Source organism: Pyrus communis, chromosome 12 (genome assembly GCF_041283825.1).
Source record: "Pyrus communis isolate YQ-2024b chromosome 12, ASM4128382v1, whole genome shotgun sequence".
In the NCBI taxonomy this organism is placed as follows: domain Eukaryota; kingdom Viridiplantae; phylum Streptophyta; class Magnoliopsida; order Rosales; family Rosaceae; genus Pyrus; species Pyrus communis.
This window is the reverse complement of record NC_142576.1, coordinates 19599219-19616723: the sequence shown is the minus strand read 5'-3', so window position 1 is coordinate 19616723 and position 17505 is coordinate 19599219. Positions and strand designations below refer to the sequence as shown.

Genomic DNA, 17505 nt, shown 5'->3' with positions numbered 1-17505 from the left:
GTCGAGGCTTGATCTTGGATGAACAGTTGGAAGTTTCTTCAAGGGCCGTTGAGGCTTGATCTTAAAGTTTCTTCAATGACTTGATCTTGAAGAACAGGGATGAACAGATTGTCGAGGGCTTTTGGGTTTGATCTTGAAGTTGTTGATCCAAAAGGCCGTTAGAGCTTGATCTTAGGATGAACAGGTGGGAGCTTCTTCAAGGGCCGTCGGGCTTGATCTTGAAGGTTGATGGATGAGCGGATCTTCAAGGGCTTTTGGGCTTAATCTTGAAGAACGATTGGATGTGTGGATTTGTTGATGTTGTTGATCCAAAGGGCCGTTAGGGCTTGATCTTAGGATGAACAGATGATGAATGATGAACACTTTCTTCAAGGGGCGTCGGGGCTTGATCTTAAATAATGGTTTTGCGGGTTTCTTCAAGGCCTTTTGGGCTTGATCTTGAAGGTTGATGGATGAGCGGATCTTCAAGGACTTTTGGGCTTGATCTTGAAGAACGGTTGGATGTGTGGATTTGTTGATGTTGTTGATCCAAAGGGCCGTTGGGGCTTGATCTTAGGATGAACGGATGATGAACGATGAACACTTTCTTCAAGGGCCGTTGGGGCTTAATCTTGAAGGAGGATTTGACGAAGAACGAAGAGAGCTTTCTTGATCATTTGGGATTTGCTTGAGAGCTTTAGAGTTTCAAAGCTTCAAGGTTTTAGTGTGATATCAATTCTCTCATTCATGAATGCCTTGGCTTCCTATTTATAAAATTACAAAACTTGATTTTTGGATTTAAATAATCAGATGAAATAAATCATTTCTACCAAGCATTGACACATGTCCTATTTGATGACTTTTCAGATTTATTTCGATTTTTCGTTGAGTCACACGCTAATGTAAAATTTATGTGACATGTGAGCGTTGAAATTTTAATTATTGGTCAACATTCATTTCATCAAAATTTCAATGTCTACACCATGTTCATCCATCTGTCCCACACTTAGTAGGTTCTCATTCAATCCAGGTAGATACATTACTTCTTTGACATATTTTCTACCTTTGCTAGTATCAATCACAAGAGTGCCCATACCAACCACATTTACGAATTCCCTTGTGGGCATTTGAACTTTGCCAATATCATTTGTTCTTACATCAACCAACAATTTTGAATCACCTGTCATATGGTTGTTGTAACCATTGTCAACATACCATTCTCTAGTCACCTTTGGTTTAGTGATTGTACAATTTGCATAGAATAGTGTCCCAGTCACTTCCACTTGATTGCCATAGTTTGCATTTTGCATTAATTTACCTGCAGTATAGTCTCTATCCCAGTGACCAAACCTATCATAATTGTAACACTTAGGTTTCCCCTTATATTTGCACTAACCAAAGTGAAACTTGGAACACACCTTACACTGGTTTTGTAGTTTCTTGACCCACTGACTGTGATGGATACAAATTTTGTGCAAAACTAGCAAAAGGTTTCTGTTGAAACTTGGGTTTTGAATCCCAGTTCTCACCCTTAGGACTCCAATTCTTTTGGAATTTAGATGGACCAAATTGTGCTCCACTCCTATTTTGCCCTTTTGAACTCACTGAGAATGATGCAAATGCTTTCTGAGTAGTATCAACAGTATGCAAATCAAATCATTTGCTCAACTTTTCAAAATGGCAACAACTTCCTGCAACTCTACAGTTTCAAGTCATTTTGTATTTTCTATCACAAGACATATGAGATCATATACTTTACTAAGGCTAATAAGAACCTTTTGAACAAGTCTCTCATTCGATAAAACTTCACCAAATGTTTTCATCTGGTTGATCAATTCATTTATTCGAGTAAGATAGTTAGAAAGAGATTTATTATCACACATTCTAGCATATTCAAATTCACGCCAGAAATTTTGAAATTTCACATATCTAACCTGATCACCACCATGATATTCCCTAAATAGCAAATCCCATGCCACCTTAGCTGAGTCTACATTAGCTATTCGAGGAAAATTTTGATTTGAAACTACATTTTGTATTATACCCAGAGTCTTCGCATCTTTCATGAAGATTGCAACCATATCTTCATCATGATCCTCTTCTAAAGTTCCCTCAAACTTCTTTTTCTTCTTTGACTATGGAGTCGTGACCCTTTTTTCTACCAGATTCCAAAGCCCGTATGACTTGAATATGGTCACCATTTTGATTCTCCAAAACTTGTAGTTCCTACAGGACGAGCATCATTAATCTACAATTTCCAAAAAATGATACAAATGAAAGATGATGACGATTTGTGTCTTTTGAAGGGCATATATTCTTAGATTTCCAGTAATAATGCTCATTAATCTCGTGTCGTGCATGTCTCTTAACAAGCAGTCGTCATTTTAGACATACAGATTTGACTGCATTCGATAGAAAAAATGAACAATTTCCAAATTCTACAACCTTCATCAAAACTTTGGTATCAAGTTTCGTGTTCTTTTGTTGGTCAGTGCAAGCACTAATACTTTGAAAATCATAAAAGCTGACCAAAACTTACTTTTGTGCCAAAAGGAAAAGAGAAATGTTAGGAGACTCGCAAAAGTTGAACTTTTTATAAATTTTTTGTCACTTCATATACAATCATTTGGTCTACTTATCATTATCCTTTTGCAAAATGTTTGTTAATGTTGCCATGGAAATTAAACTGTGAGATAGCAAATAATCCATGAAAAGTCCCACTTTAAAAGATTCTACTTAGCTTTTTTCAAAGAAGAAATCAAATAACACTTCTGCAAGCTTATAGTTTGATTAAATTATCTTTAAAAATACCTCTCCATCCTTGTCTTCCTGGAAAGTCCAAGTCTATGGCTTTACAAATTATATTATCACCAGTTCATAATAGACAGATGAATGGGTTATATTCAGTTCCAAATTTCTAATCAAATGGAAAACAACTCCACACCAAACTTTATTATTTTATTGTTAATTTGTTAATAATAGTGGACACTTGTCAAACTCCACTTTACATATTAACACTTCAATTACATCACTAAACAGCTCCAAAACTCCAATCCCCAAATGTTGATCTCTAATTGGATGCTAAAACCCTACTCCAAAAAATTAAAATTAAAGACTAAAAAGACGCATTATTTTAAGCATATTTGATCTTTTCCTACATGTCACCAATAAGATAAAACAAATTTTTAGACTAACCACGGGATTAATATGCATATTAATCAATATTTAAACGTGTCCTTGATCTAGAGGTATGATGCCATCGCTTGCATGGAGGGAACACACGTGCACATCTGATGGATGCATCATCCATTGGGTTTATTCCACGTTTATCCCATAAACAAGACCTTGATAGTTACGGTGTGACGCGTGGTGAGCGTCTGAACCGTCCATCCCCAATAAACCTAATTCATTATATTTGCAGGCTGTCTAATTCTCTCTTTTATTTTTGTTCTTTTTTCAGATAAAATCCTTTCGGCCGACACTACTAAATAGAATATGGTAAAGATTTGGATAAAGTGTACTTTTGCACTAGTGCCCATTGATCTGTTTTCCAACGAGAGAGGGATCTTTGCCGGAATTTTTTGTGAGGATTCTAAAGATCCTTCAATCATATTTATTCATTGCACATCGTACGATCAGTTTTTATCAGGTACTATTTATATTCAATTTTAAATAAAAAAATTTACAATGATTTCTGACTGTACAATATACGATGAACAAATGTGATTGAAAGATCTTCAGGATTCTTACAAAGAGGATCCGGCAAGAATCCTCCTGGTTTTCCCACATCCTCCTCTTTGTTCTACAAATCAGAAATGCTAAGAGGACTCTCTCAAAACGAAACTTTTTATGGACTCTTTGTCACCTCATACTTTAACACGATATTTTTGTAACGTTGACATGAGAATTGGCATTAAAATGTTAGGTGGCAGAGAGTTCTATCTAGTTCTAACTTTAAGGGGTTAGTTTAGTGAATAACAAATCAGGTCTCCTACATACACATAATTGTGTCCTTTTTTTTTTTTTTTTGGTAAATGGTTCTGCTTTGGTGTACCGTTTAATCAAAGAGTTAAAAGTACGTTGTAGTCTTATGTGGTAAATTGAATGATGAGGAAGATTACTCTATTATCAATGCATGATAGGATACACCTTATACTAAAAGAAAAATAATTTAACTCATAATTTAGTGGTAGTATACTAAGTAAGTGTACATAAATAGTCTTGATAATAAGAACATAATAAATACAAGAGGGTGTCCAACTCCTGTAATCAATTTTCTAATATGGAGACAAATTCACACTACTAGCAATTTAGATAAAACCCTACACGATCACCATAAGAAACAAGCGTCATCGATACAAATTTACCACATAAATGACAAACACGAAAGACTTAAATTCGAGCACACACAAAGCCAAACACTAAAATAGCAAAGGTAATTAGTTTGAAATTGTCTACCTAGTCTGATTAGCGATGACTGATGAGCATAGTTGAGCAACTATGAGATATGTGGATTCTAAACGAAAAATTATTTCTACAAGCAGGAGTAGTTTGTGGAAATATATCTTCAAATGGATCCATTATCTACTTGTTTTAGCAATCCTTGTTATTATTATTTAAAACCTAATTAAGTCGTTGATTAGAAACTTGTGAGTGAAGGACTTTGATATAAATGGTGGGAGCCCCATGCATTGGATCGCCAATTGTATATTCTTCAAGTGCAATCATCATATTCCCAATGATAATTCAACATGCAATAACTAACTAGACGTCTAGAAAATGCTTAGACAGTGAAGTTTTCTACTTTCGTAAAAGTGAAGGTAGGGTGGCAAAGTAAGAGTGCATATTAAAAGAATCAATAAACTAATATGACATCGGTTAATGTCTTTCTTCACTTATAAATAAGAAATTTCAATTTCGATTCACATGAATGTTGAGGAAATATAATATTCATGTTGAGCTCACTACCCAGTTACTTAGCTCAGTCATTCATGTTCGTAGAATATTCACTCCATTTAGAGCATAATTCGGTTGTAACAAAAAATAAAATAAAAAAATAATACAATATGATAAATACTAGAGATAACAATTTAGAGCATTTTCAACAGAGAAGTCAAAAAGTCTATATTAGAAATAACAGTAAAAAATGACAATATTAATGTTTTCCGATTGAAATACCAATTCCTATGTGACATGATGTAGAAAGTCAATAAATATGGTTATTGTCAAATTTGACAACAGTTTCAAATAATTTTTAATTACTTAGTAAAAACTTTTATTTGTTCTCTTTTATTTATTTATTTATTTATTTTTATTTTTTTTGTGTTTAACCATTGTCTTTTCATTTCCTTTCGTTACCAATGAAATGTCTAAATATTTTAGTACCTTTTAGTTCATTTTCTTTCATTACTAATGCAAAGAAAATAAATATAAATTTTTATTTTATATTTAAAATTTGACATATTGGGTGAAGAGTAAACTTTTAAAAAAATGTCAAAGTGCTACACAGGCCGTCAAATTTAAATTTTATGTTCAAATTTGGTATCTTAAAAGTTGATCAAATATGTCACTTAATACTACGGTTTAATGATAATCCTCTTCGCTTGTAAGTAAGAGGTTTTAGGTTTGATTCTCGCCAAATATAAATTCAAACCACTAGTCTATTGTGAGCCTAAATCCACCACTCCCTCTTAGTATAAATAATATCGTTTGTTTTCTTAAAAAAAATGTTTTATCAAATATTGTTCATTACTACGCTTTTTATTTTGTTAAGTGCAATCCCACTTAAGCTATGTCTACTAACTAGTACATGTGGATGCCAATGTTCAAGGAGAGGATGCAAGTTAAAGAATCCATACAAAGTGAGCCAACAGAAGAATAAGATTAGAACTAAGGGACTGAACAAATAAATTTCATTTAAAAATGGATAATCTTAACCCAAAGCACTTTTTATCCCATTGGGATAATTAACAGCCCTAATTTGGCCTTATTTACGTTATTCAAACCTATCCAAATCTACTTCCATGTGTGGCTCCTTTACACTTTAATTAAACCCTTGTCAACTGTCACTAGCAATACAAATAGACAATTCATAAGTCCCTGGTACTCTTAATTTCTCAGCTGATCCGCCAATCCTAGTACTCTCAAAACCCCATTTCATTTTCTCAAACACTTTTGACGTACACACGCACACTCAAACCATCTGAGATGAATGATCAAGGGGCTGGGACTAGCCAAGCAGCACAAGATCATGATGATCATGGTGAAGATCAAGAGCAGATCATCAGGGACATCCATGCCTTGACACCGCCTCGTCCACCGCCTCCCGGCAACCACGGCCGTAGAAGAGAAGCTTGGGAAACTGGTAGCCATAGATCATCATCTTTGTCCATGGCCAGCACTGAGTTAGGAACAGCTTCAACTGAGAACTTCACTACCATGAGTAGAGAATTCAGTGCTCTTGTGGTTGCAGGGTCAGCAATCGGGACTAATAATAGTACCACCAATGATAGTGACCACGGTACTAATGACAATAATTTGGGAAGGATTGGAGAGGAGGAGGATAACAATATGCCTGAGGAGGAGCTGGAGACCAACCCTTTGGCTATAGTCCCGGATAATTACAACCCTGTGGACCCAGTTCCTTATTCTCCAAGGAATAGTGAGGCTAATAATCATAGAATTGGCTCTTCGTCAAGCATGGTTAGGACTCGGGATTACCAAGGCGGCAGCGGCGGCGATCAGACGGTGTCGGTGCATCGGGTGAAGAAGGAAGAGGTTGAAACAAAGATATCGGCTTGGCAAAACAACAAGATTGCCAAGCTTAATAACAGGTTTAAGAGGGAGGATGCTATTATTAATGGGTGGGAAAGTGAGCAGGTACAGAAAGCTTCTTCATGGATGAAGAAAGTAGAGGTACGTACGTTGCTAAAAACTGATTTGGATAGTGATATTTTTGTGCATGTTGGAAAATTTGATTTCCCATGATGGTTTCTCTGACTAGTTGAAACTAGGAAGATTTACCACTTTCTTTTTTAGCGACTTCATACTATTTACCGTCCAATTATTCTTGAGAATTGCCCTAAAGTGATCAGTTTTCAGTTTCCTCGTCGATGTGTGATCGCTATGGTGTCACTATTTGATTTTGATCTGTTAAGCTTAATTTCTGATCATTTTAGCTGATTTCTCATTATTATTTGACGAGGCAACTAATCCATGATGAAACAATTAATCATTATCGTGATCATCAAATAGCAACATTTGAACTTTGAAGCTTCTGTTTGGTGAAACTATATTGTCTTAATAATATTTTTATCCTTGCCTATGTTTCAATTCACGATAAAACAACTAATCGCAACAAAGTTATAACTTCAATGATAAAGATGTTCATCCTTTTCATAGTCTTATGGCATACGTTGACCTTTGAAGCTTCTTTTGGATGGAACTAACACGTTATTGGGAAGTTGGCCTAACTGATCGTTTTTCATACCTCCCTAGCTGAAATGATTTGATCGATCAATATGTCGTTGATATTTGAATTTGACCAATTCAACTACTGTAATTCAATTCCTAATCATGTTAACCAATTTTCTTACTTTATATTCATTTTTGGACGTGTTCCCGCTTTCCTTGCATTTTGGGTAATTTGAAAATGAATACTCATAATATATAGGCCAAGTAAATGATCACATAATGTGTGCATGCAGAGAAAGTTGGAGGAGAAAAGAGCAAGAGCCCTAGAGAAGATGCAAAATGATATAGCCAAAGCACGTAGGAAAGCAGAGGAGAGGAAGGCATCGGCTGAGGCTAAAAGGGGAACAAAAGTGGCTAGGGTTCTTGAAGTTGCCAATCTAATGAGAGCTGTTGGAAGAGCACCTGCCAAAAAATCCTTCTTCTAGGCTTCTAGCCCCCTTAATTATTTTTTTATAATATCCCAAACAAATTCCATACCCACAAACAAAACCCGAAAAACAAAAACAAAAAAAAATTATTTGGGCAAATAAGTGCCGCATGATCATATGATGCAAGGGCCTTTACCTTTTGAACAAAGGCTCCCCTATATGAAATGGGGCAGTGAAGTCAGAGAAATCTGGCAACTATGAATTTTGAGTGTTTTTGGTTGATGCGTTCTTATGAGTGTCTTAAGTGTGCTGGAATTTTGGGATGGATTTGCTAGTTATTGTAGTGGAAAAACGTCGAGTCTTGTGCAGTTTTCGTATTCTTGGGCAGGAGGTTAAGTGTGATGTTGTAATACATATAATTTCCTACGCCTAATTTGGTGTATTTTATTTTCCGCCTAATTTGGTGTATTTTATTTTCCGCCTATGAAATGGAATGATAATTTGCAGTAATTCTGTATTTGCCATGCCTAGTGGTTTGAATTTGCGAGTAAGCAGAGTATTAAAGTGATTGATTGTATCAAAAGGTTGAGTCTAGCCTAAGCCCTACACGGCACACCCTACCTCGCTACAGGTAGGTAGCAAATGACCAACGATCTATGATATGATGAAAAACTCGGTATTCATCTTGTGAAAGTTAAAACTGCTACTTCTTGGAGGCGAACCATCAAAGCAATGGTAAAACTGCTGGTTCTTGTTTCTTATTTTTTGTCTCAAGATGGGAGCTGGATCAAGACAACACTTCAAGACGCAATCGTCTCGTGCCACTACAAAATTCATGACGATGTTTCCCTCAAAATATTCTTCATATCCAACCATAAGACCGAAAACAAGTGGCAACATCCTCTCCTATTCAACCTAACTCAAACTAATGCAAGCCTGGCAATGAAGAAAGACAGGCCTTCAGACCTAGGACTTTTGGTACCTTCTTACTCTATAATCCTCTGTTACAACAAGGATTTTAGGCGTCCACAGACCAGTGTTGAGTAAAAATAAACAAACAAAAGTTTGCTTAGTGCCCGGAATTACAACTTACTTTACAAGCATGAAAGCAGTTCCGTTAATAAAATGCAACACCAGTTTCAAAAGCAAAAGAAAAGATTTTAACAGTAGAAAGCATTTTGTCTTCAGTCCGTGACAACGAACTTGGACCATTTGGTATTCCCCAATGTGGTGGCAATGTCCAAAGTTTTGGAACTTCGAAAATTATATATCACCAATATCGGACATATTGTCACCTAAACAGTTGCTACAAATAAGGTCTTATTTGTTTAGTAGAAAAACGCAAACAGGAAAGATCTTTCCCTTCAAATTCGAACAATGGATATCGCCTAGATTTCTTTCATGTTTATGATGGGGAGTTTAAGGTTCTAACTTTTAGTTTTGGCTAACAAGGCAAGTTAGATGCTACTTCCTATTTGTGTAGTTTGTGATAAAGCAGATAATATCTCTCACACAGCTCTTCCCATTTCGATCATTTTATTGATTACAAAGTTCGAACTTTCAAACTTTGATTAGAGATTTTTATCATATACAAACAACAGAGTACGAAAAGACCAAAGTCTAGCACAGGTAAACAAACAGATTTACTTCTTTAATGAGTCCTGAACATTGCTACACACCGGAATCTCTAATTGAATTCAGGTGGCATTTACAGGAAAAAATAGGAGTTCCATCCAACTGTAAGACAAACTTGTGTGTTTATTTACATAATTCCATCACAATGTCAAACTTTTACAATCAAGTGAATGATATATCCATATGTCAGCTTGTCTTCTCTTACTAATCTAATTCTAAAGTTGTAAAACAGAAAACAAGTTTCAAGATAAAAGAGGACCACTTACTGAAACAAAAGCTCCTTGACTGATACTCTTCATCTCGATTGACATCTCCATGTAAGAGAAGTGATCAAGTTCCATGGGCTACATGTGCAATGAATTGTACAAATTGTACTTGCAGCAAATCTCAAAGGAAGAAGACGCTGATTGTTTCGATGCAGATATCAGATCTCAAATCAGATGGAGATCACATCTATCATCACTCATTTGTTTATTAAAACCTTCAATAGATTTGAGTTCTGCATAAATTTCAGCACTTTTTGGATGGCCCATATCACTTGCAACAAAATAATGAAATTTATTACCAACGTCAATCCAGCTGCATCCTGCTTCTTTGTTCATTTTCAAGTCATTCATAATGGTTCGAATCTTTGCAGCCTCATCAAACATTCCTCCTCGAGCATACATATTTGAAACAAGTATGTAAGACCCAGCGTCCTCAGGTTGCAAGTCAAGCAAATGTTTTGAGGCTAACATGCCATAATTCAAATTCCCACTTATCATGCACACATTCACTAAAGTTCTCCAAAGCATAGGTGAATCTGGAAATGGACTTCTGTGGATGAAATTGATGGCTTCTGAAAAATTCCCAGACCGACCCAGAAGATCCACCATGCATGCAAAGTGCTCAATTCCTGACTTAGTTCCATATTTTGGCTCCATTTCGTTGAATACGCGTAACCCAGTTTCCCATAGTCCATTGTAACTGCAAGCTTGCAGAGTAGCCAATAGCGTGAGCTCATCAGGGGCAAACCCTTCTCCCTTCATTGATTCAAAAAGTGAAAGTGCTTTGTTGCCTTCTCCATGAAGGGCATGTGCAGAAATTATGGCGTTCCACGATATGCAATCACGACTATTCATACCATTGAACATTTGATAAGCTTCTTCAATGCTACCACATTTGGCATACATGGTAATTACAGCATTAGATACAGTGGAATTGGCTTCAAATCCAGCTTTAATAGTGCAAGCATGGAGACTCTTCCCCCTTTCTAAGCAAGCTTCTTCAGCTGCTACACTAAGGAGTCGTGAATACGTTATGAAATCTGGATTTACACCAGACGACCTCAACCGACTAAATAAGACCATGGAATCCTCTTCAACATCTCTACGTTGTTCCATGAATCCAACAAGTACTGCATTAAATGAAGCGGTGTTTTTACCTGAAAGGCCATCAAAAACCTGTCTTGCAGATTGAAGGCTCCCACATTTAGCGTACATGTCAATCAACGCAGTCCCAACGTTGACACAAGAGTAAAAATCAAGCTTGATGCAAAATGCATGGATCTGACATCCCAATTCCAGATTTCTGCACTCTGAACAGGCATCAATCACGGTAGATAAACAGCTAGAATCAACACAAATACCTCGATCGAGTATTTTTAAGAAAGCATTGAGGGCCATATCACCACGTCCATTTTTTACATACATTGACAAAAGCGCGGTCCAAGAAATTAAGTTTCTCTCATCCAGTAAATAAAACATTGCCTCAGCTTCTTCAACCATCCCGTGCTTTCCGTACATGGTTATTACTGCATTTCCAACAGAAGTTTCACCCACAATACCATACTTGACAGCAAGCCCATGTAATTGCAAGCATTCATCCACACCCACATCTCCATCGCATGCACTAATCAGATTGGTAAAAGTATAATCATTTGGCTCTAAGCCAGAACTCAGAAGATATACAAAGGCCCCAATTGCTTTCTCTCCACAGCCCGCCTTCCCATATTCTAAAATCATATAATTTAAACACTGAACATCTTTGTAATCCATGTCATTGAACACTTTCTCTGCATCACCCAAGAAGCCACTTTTAGAGTACATACAAACCAAAGAAGTGGCCACAACAACATTCTCCTGAAGCCCACTTTTTACAACAAAACCATGAACCTGTTCCCCACTTCTCCTGTCTTCAAGTGAACTACACGCCTCCAAAATCACCGAGCACGTATGCTCGTTAAACTTCTCGTCGCTGCAAAACATATCACGTGCAACGTGGAAGACAGATTCAAGGTCACCAATGTCAGAATACCCCTTCATGAGAGAAGTCCAAGTGATTGTGTTTCTAACAGGCATTTCATCGAAAAGGTGATGTGCATCATCCAGTCTTTTGAATTTCGAGTACAAGTTGACAAGATTGTTGCCCTGAAATGTGTCATTCTGGCAGCCACATTTGAGTAAAAATGCATGAATTGCCTGACCCAGAATGAGGATTTTGGACCCAATTGAGAGTTGGAGGAGCAGAAGCCAGTCATTGAAGAGAAGTGTGTATTCTCGTTGTTTGAAGAAGGTTGTGCCTTCCACCCTAGTGCATATATAAGTTGAAATAATCAGATAAAAATGATGCATTACTAAGCAGAAAATTCAAGTAATAACTGTCTATGGCCATAATCAGACAAACAAATGAGAGTATGTATAACACCTCCATGGTACCCACCACCCGTGGGGGGAAGGACAAATTGTTGAACAAGTGAAAATTAAACATTAACTTATCAATGTTCTTTTGAGTTTCATACTCCTAATCATTTCACAGCCAGACATGTGCATATTATTATATAAGAGAGCAACAGGACAAGCAATTGTGGTACAGAAATATTATGGTCTGGATGTTCAAGTGCAGATCAATTAATGTGCATCATGTATGTAGGATATGTGAGTGTGCAGAGAAATTTCACCTGCACAAGCAGATGCGTATAGTTATAGATTGGCAAATGATGTTTAAACATTTATGGTTATATTTATATATAAATCTATGTATTACATTGTGCAAACTTATGTTGCATCATAACAACTGATAGCTTTTTAAAGAAAAGTATGCTGTAAATATTATCATGCTAGTATCACTTCTGAGTCTACTAGCTTATCACTTCTGATTATACTTTATGCATTTACATTGAATTTATTAAAAGATGATTAGTTAAAGATGAAAATAAAAGCAGGAAAATTTCTACACACCCCACTCCTTGCATATCAAATCAGCCCCACCTTTTGCCAGTAAGCTCAACAACAGAGCCCATATGTTCTTCTGGCACCTCCACAGCGGCGATCTGCAAGCAATCCAAATGACAGAAATGACTGATACCAGACGAGTGGTATGATCTGTAACTCAAGACAATATTTGCCTCAAGAAAAGAAAAGTAAGCATTTGGCAATACCGTTTCTATATTTGTAAAATTGATATTTTCCTCAAGAAAAGAAAAGAAAGTATTTGGCAATACCGTCTCTATATTTGTAAATTTGTACAAACCACGGCATCACAGTTTTTATGAATTAAGCACTGCATTATTATTATTTTTAAGTAATATGACAACGTGCTTATTTGGATTCCAATCGTTCAAAATGGAGCAGACGTATTGGTCTTCAACCGGTGACAGTAATTATTTCAACCCTTCACTGTCTTCCTAAACATCAGAAACAATAAAAGTTCAACACAATCACCTCATATGGTTATAAAGGCCCCTCTGAATAGGGATCCTTTCTGAAACTAAAAGGGTGCATCGTTGGTGCCAAATTGCAAAATGGTCTGGGTATCTGAACTATCTAAACTTTAGACTCCCATCTAAGAATAATCCCTGGAAACAAAAAGTTGAAAATTGCTTGGTATTTGAATTATCATCATCTATATTTCAGTTCTTCACAGATAGACTGTGTTCATTATTTATTTAATCATAGTTAGGTTGAAGTGATTTCAAATTTGTTGATTTTTTAAAAAGATCCATGAAAAGAGAGATCTAACAAGCGAAGAGGTTGGACCAATGACTGCCATGAGGGCTGGGCTACATGTCATCCTCTTGACTTTCATTGAAAGAAATCCCGTAATAAAAGAGTCAGTACTTTACAAAATTCAGATCATTTTTCCGAATATCCTAGACAGTTTCACCTCTTTAGACTTTGGCTTGTTCATACATATACTCCAAGGGAAAACTAAGGAATTGGGAAAGTTATCATAATCTGAGACAGTAAACATCTATAGAAATTACTACATAAGCATACTGTTCGGCTTGGAATGTCTCCCGCAGGGCCCATGGCAAATTAGAGGGCAAACACAGACCTCACGCCCGACAATCGGTGAAGTGTTTACACCATCCTTGTCAATAGCAGGTCCAGGTATGTTCCTTATGTTACTTCTCCTCATCAACTTACTCCTCTCTAAGACAAGAACCCATTTCCCAATTAGACTAACCTTACCCACCATTCCCAACCAACACACACACACACAAAATCTACAAAATCAAGCACGAAAACAAACTCTATAGCTACGAGACTATTTCGAAGATAAATTGTGAAACCAATGTGCTCTAAGTATGAAATTGATGCAGTAAATAGGAAATGAACGAACAGAGGCATAGAAATGAAAGATTGCAAGAGAAGATGAAGAAGCGGAAGTACCTGCTGCGGTGGCGGTGGCGGCGGCTTCAGTGGCTTCGGAGACGGAGCATTTGACTGGCGGGTGAGTGGAGAAGGGTTTCGGGGAGCGGAGAATGTGGTGATTTTGGCGGTTGAGGAAGAAGGTAAGGTGAAGGCGTAGAGTTGCTTGGCGACTGGAAGAGAAGAGGAAATGCTAGTGCTTCTAGTGTTCGGGATGGAGGAGGAGGAGCTGTGGAAGCTGCAGGTTGCCATCTCCATGGCTCTCACTCACTGGATATTATAGTGTTCAACCTTTCTCCATTCAATTTATGGAAATCTCTTTCCTCTAAGCCATCAAATCAAATCAAGTGATATGTCTTTGAAATTTGATCTTACGATAAAAAATTATTATAATTTTTAAAAGTTTTTATTAACTTTTTTTTTTAACTATTAGATCAAATTTTAAGAGTCTGAATCACTTGATTTAATGGTTTTGGAGAGAGAAATCCAGAGAGGATCTATTTCCCAATTTATGGGTTCATTTACTATCCCTAATTAGATTGAGAGGAATTGAAATGATAAAGAATTTGAATGAAGTGGAATCAGAATCAAATTTCTGTTATATACATTTACTAAAATTGAATGATATTGATTTATATAAACTGTTTAATAATTCATATAAATCGAAATGAAAATTAATGTGATTACTAACATACTCCTATTGTAACTAATTTATTTTATATCTAATTATTTTTAGAAAAACTAATATTTTTTTCATTTTTCAGTAGAGAGAATAACTATTTTTTTATGTTCTAGTAACTTTTATTCTTTCATTGGTCGTTACCAGTTACCAACATAAAATAAATCCTCATATCCTCTCTCTCTCTCCCCTATCTCTTTGATGTTGTGCTGACCCATCCATTTCTAAATTTCCCAGGCACCTCTCTATCTTTTCCCCTATCTTCCCCATCTTTCTCTACCAACCCACCATTTTCTAAAATTCCTCGGGCATCTCTCTCTTGTCCCCATCTTTCTCTGATGTCAACCCGCCCCTGATTGCGAGACCACGATCTTCCCTTTTCTTTGGTCTTCATCAGAAATGCGAGCCTTGTCAAGTAAGGGCTTGAAGGCAGCACCTATGGCCAGCTATCATAATCGTAAGGGCTGCATACACTCACACTCTTCTCATCTTTGGAGTTTGAGGGTATTACCGGTATAAAATTTGGATTCCTGATGGAGACCATTTCCAGGAATTCAAATACCTCCTTCCACTTAAGAATCGAACTCCGGCTATTTCAGGAGTTGAATTCCTAATTTTATGCGGGTCCCACGATTATTTTGACCACTCCTGATGGTTGGGTAAACGCTGGAATGTTTGGGGATATGTGCAATTCCGATTCCCACCATTCCATTCCCCTTTGGAAAACATGCCATATAACCCCAATGGCTGTACATGAACTCTCACCCTTTTTATTTCACATTCACTCCTTTCGTATTTGAACGGTCACGACTGGATCACGTTAACAATTTGTGTTGCTTTATTTATAAAGAGACAAACGCAAAGTAGAAAGTGTGAAAGGAAAGGCAGAACTAGAAGTGAGAAAATCCTATTCGCCAATGACTTTCATTGAACATGTACACATAGAAACCAATTAAATATGGCTACTTGTTCAATTTAATGACTCGTTTACGTAATAAAAAAGCAAGAGTGAAATTTTATTTGAACTCATGTAACCTCTTTCTACACCCATATTATTTTTAATGAAATTATCAATATTTCTTTAAACCTAAATTTATTACCTAAATTGTCCTCACAAACCCAATTCAATATGTAAATTTATCTACAGACCAAAACCTTCTCCAACTCATTCAAAGCATAAAAGAGAGCAGCCAAATGAATGATGTTTATTTCATTTATCAGAGTATAATGTCAATACATATTTGGAGTCATGTTTGATGAATTGATCAAACAAGCAATCTGGAATTGGGAAGGTATGTGATTAGAAAAGATTAGATGAAGTAATTAAATCATATGTTGCAGTCCTTTTGTGCTTATCTCATACAATGGAAATCGAGTTGGGTTTTAAATTGGATTCCCATTGTTCTTACCTCATTGCCGCTTCATAAACAAGATTTATTCAAACTTAGCCATTGCCACAATAATTACTCTCCTTGATGAATTACATAACTCAAAATCATTTTATGAATACAAGCACACAATAGTAATAATAATTATATAAATACAGAAAATATATAAAATGGGTTCTTTTGTCTGGTTTGTAATGTTTATTATGCCCAAATGCTTAAGCTAGTATTAGGGGTGTCATGAATTCATTTGGATAGCAATTGTTGTTGAGAGGCATTTCCATGAATATATCCATTGTGATTGCCCGCACAATTCATGTTCCCTTTTACCAAAAGACATAATGCTCTTTAAGTAGCTGGTGAATCCATACATTAATCTAATAAGATGATTAGCTCACCATCAAGTTAATCTAGTAGAGGTTCTAGAAGAAAAAGAGCCTTTCAATAATAGTATAGCTTCTAGAAAAAAAGTCACAAACAAGAAGCAAAAATTGGTCGAGTGAAATGACGTGTTTACTCGACCTTTATCACTTCTGCTTATAGAGGTTCTCTTGTTCCAGTCATCCTTCTTTGCCAACCATGGGGATTGATGGGCAACAGAGTACATATTTGAGGTCAGCAAACAGCGGTTGATGTGGGTGTTCACAGTAAACACCATGTGGTTGCTTCAAAGGATTAAACCTTAATAGGAAGCAACAATTTTAGTACTAAAAGATTAGGCTAGTGAAGGAAGGTTGAAAGTACATAGTAGACTGAAGTATCAAGAAAGATAGCCCCCTTATTTATATTCAATGAAGATGTCAAGAAAGATAGGCTCCTTAAAGCCAATTTGTTTTTTTTTTTTTTTTTCCAGATTTTGAATTTAATGGATCCTCATGCCCTCAGTGGTTTATTAATTAGTGTGTTTATAGGTAAATTTTAATTATATTGTTAATTTTATTTTGTACTTGATGGTAATTTTGTAATAGATTAAAAAAGGCATCTCACATTTAAAATTTAACTTGAGTGTAGAATGAGATTATATGGGTTCAAATAAAATATCTCAAAGCAAAATCAACATCACTATCATATTATTAGTAGCAGCATCTCTAGAGCCTTGGATTGGAGCATAACCATTTCAAGTGCCCCATACTCATCCATCATCGATGTAAGGCGACCAATTTTTACATCGATGATCTTGATCTCGGGATTCTTCTTTCCTTTGAGTTTTTTAAAAGATATTAGCAGGTTTCAAACACTCATGAAGTGACAAGGCCATAAACTTTTACAAATTTGTTTGAGAAGGTTATTGATCATATGCGATGGTACTTCGCACTTCAAATATGTTTTGACTGGCTTTCATAAGCTTAAATACT

The 17505-nt window shown here is 36.2% G+C and overlaps 2 protein-coding genes across 3 annotated transcripts; one reads left to right on the top strand and one right to left on the bottom strand.

Annotated features, from left to right (window-relative positions):
- The first annotated feature begins 6018 nt into the window (after window positions 1-6018).
- Window positions 6019-8330, top strand: LOC137746225 (Remorin family protein). Its single transcript, XM_068486299.2, has 2 exons — window positions 6019-6894; window positions 7686-8330. Exons 1-2 carry the CDS (start codon window positions 6187-6189, stop codon window positions 7875-7877), a joined length of 900 nt encoding a protein of 299 aa, XP_068342400.2. The 5' UTR covers window positions 6019-6186; the 3' UTR covers window positions 7878-8330.
- A 1111-nt stretch (window positions 8331-9441) lies between these two features.
- Window positions 9442-14426, bottom strand: LOC137745779 (pentatricopeptide repeat-containing protein At2g33680). Of its 2 annotated transcripts, none has more exons than XM_068485791.2 (3): window positions 14108-14426; window positions 12704-12765; window positions 9442-12023 (listed from the first exon to the last, which is right to left on the bottom strand). In XM_068485791.2, the coding sequence occupies exons 1-3, from the start codon at window positions 14342-14344 to the stop codon at window positions 9887-9889; spliced, it is 2436 nt and encodes an 811-aa protein (XP_068341892.2). In that variant the 5' UTR covers window positions 14345-14426; the 3' UTR covers window positions 9442-9886. The 2 variants fall into 2 exon arrangements, with proteins under 2 accessions (XP_068341892.2, XP_068341893.2); XM_068485792.2 differs by having other exon boundaries at window positions 12674-12765; window positions 14108-14408.
- Between the last annotated feature and the right edge of the window lie 3079 nt (window positions 14427-17505).

Excerpts from the sequence above, each read along its gene's own strand:
- LOC137745779 (XM_068485791.2), bottom strand. The coding sequence starts at position 14,344 with ATGGAGATGGCAACCTGCAGCTTCCACAGCTCCTCCTCCTCCATCCCG. Across the intron at positions 12,766-14,107 it reads CGCCACCGCCACCGCAGCAG|ATCGCCGCTGTGGAGGTGCC; the intron begins GTACTTCCGCTT and ends GATTGCTTGCAG. Across the intron at positions 12,024-12,703 it reads GTTGAGCTTACTGGCAAAAG|GGTGGAAGGCACAACCTTCT; the intron begins GTGGGGCTGATT and ends TATATGCACTAG.
- LOC137746225 (XM_068486299.2), top strand. The coding sequence starts at position 6,187 with ATGAATGATCAAGGGGCTGGGACTAGCCAAGCAGCACAAGATCATGAT. Across the intron at positions 6,895-7,685 it reads CATGGATGAAGAAAGTAGAG|AGAAAGTTGGAGGAGAAAAG; the intron begins GTACGTACGTTG and ends GTGTGCATGCAG.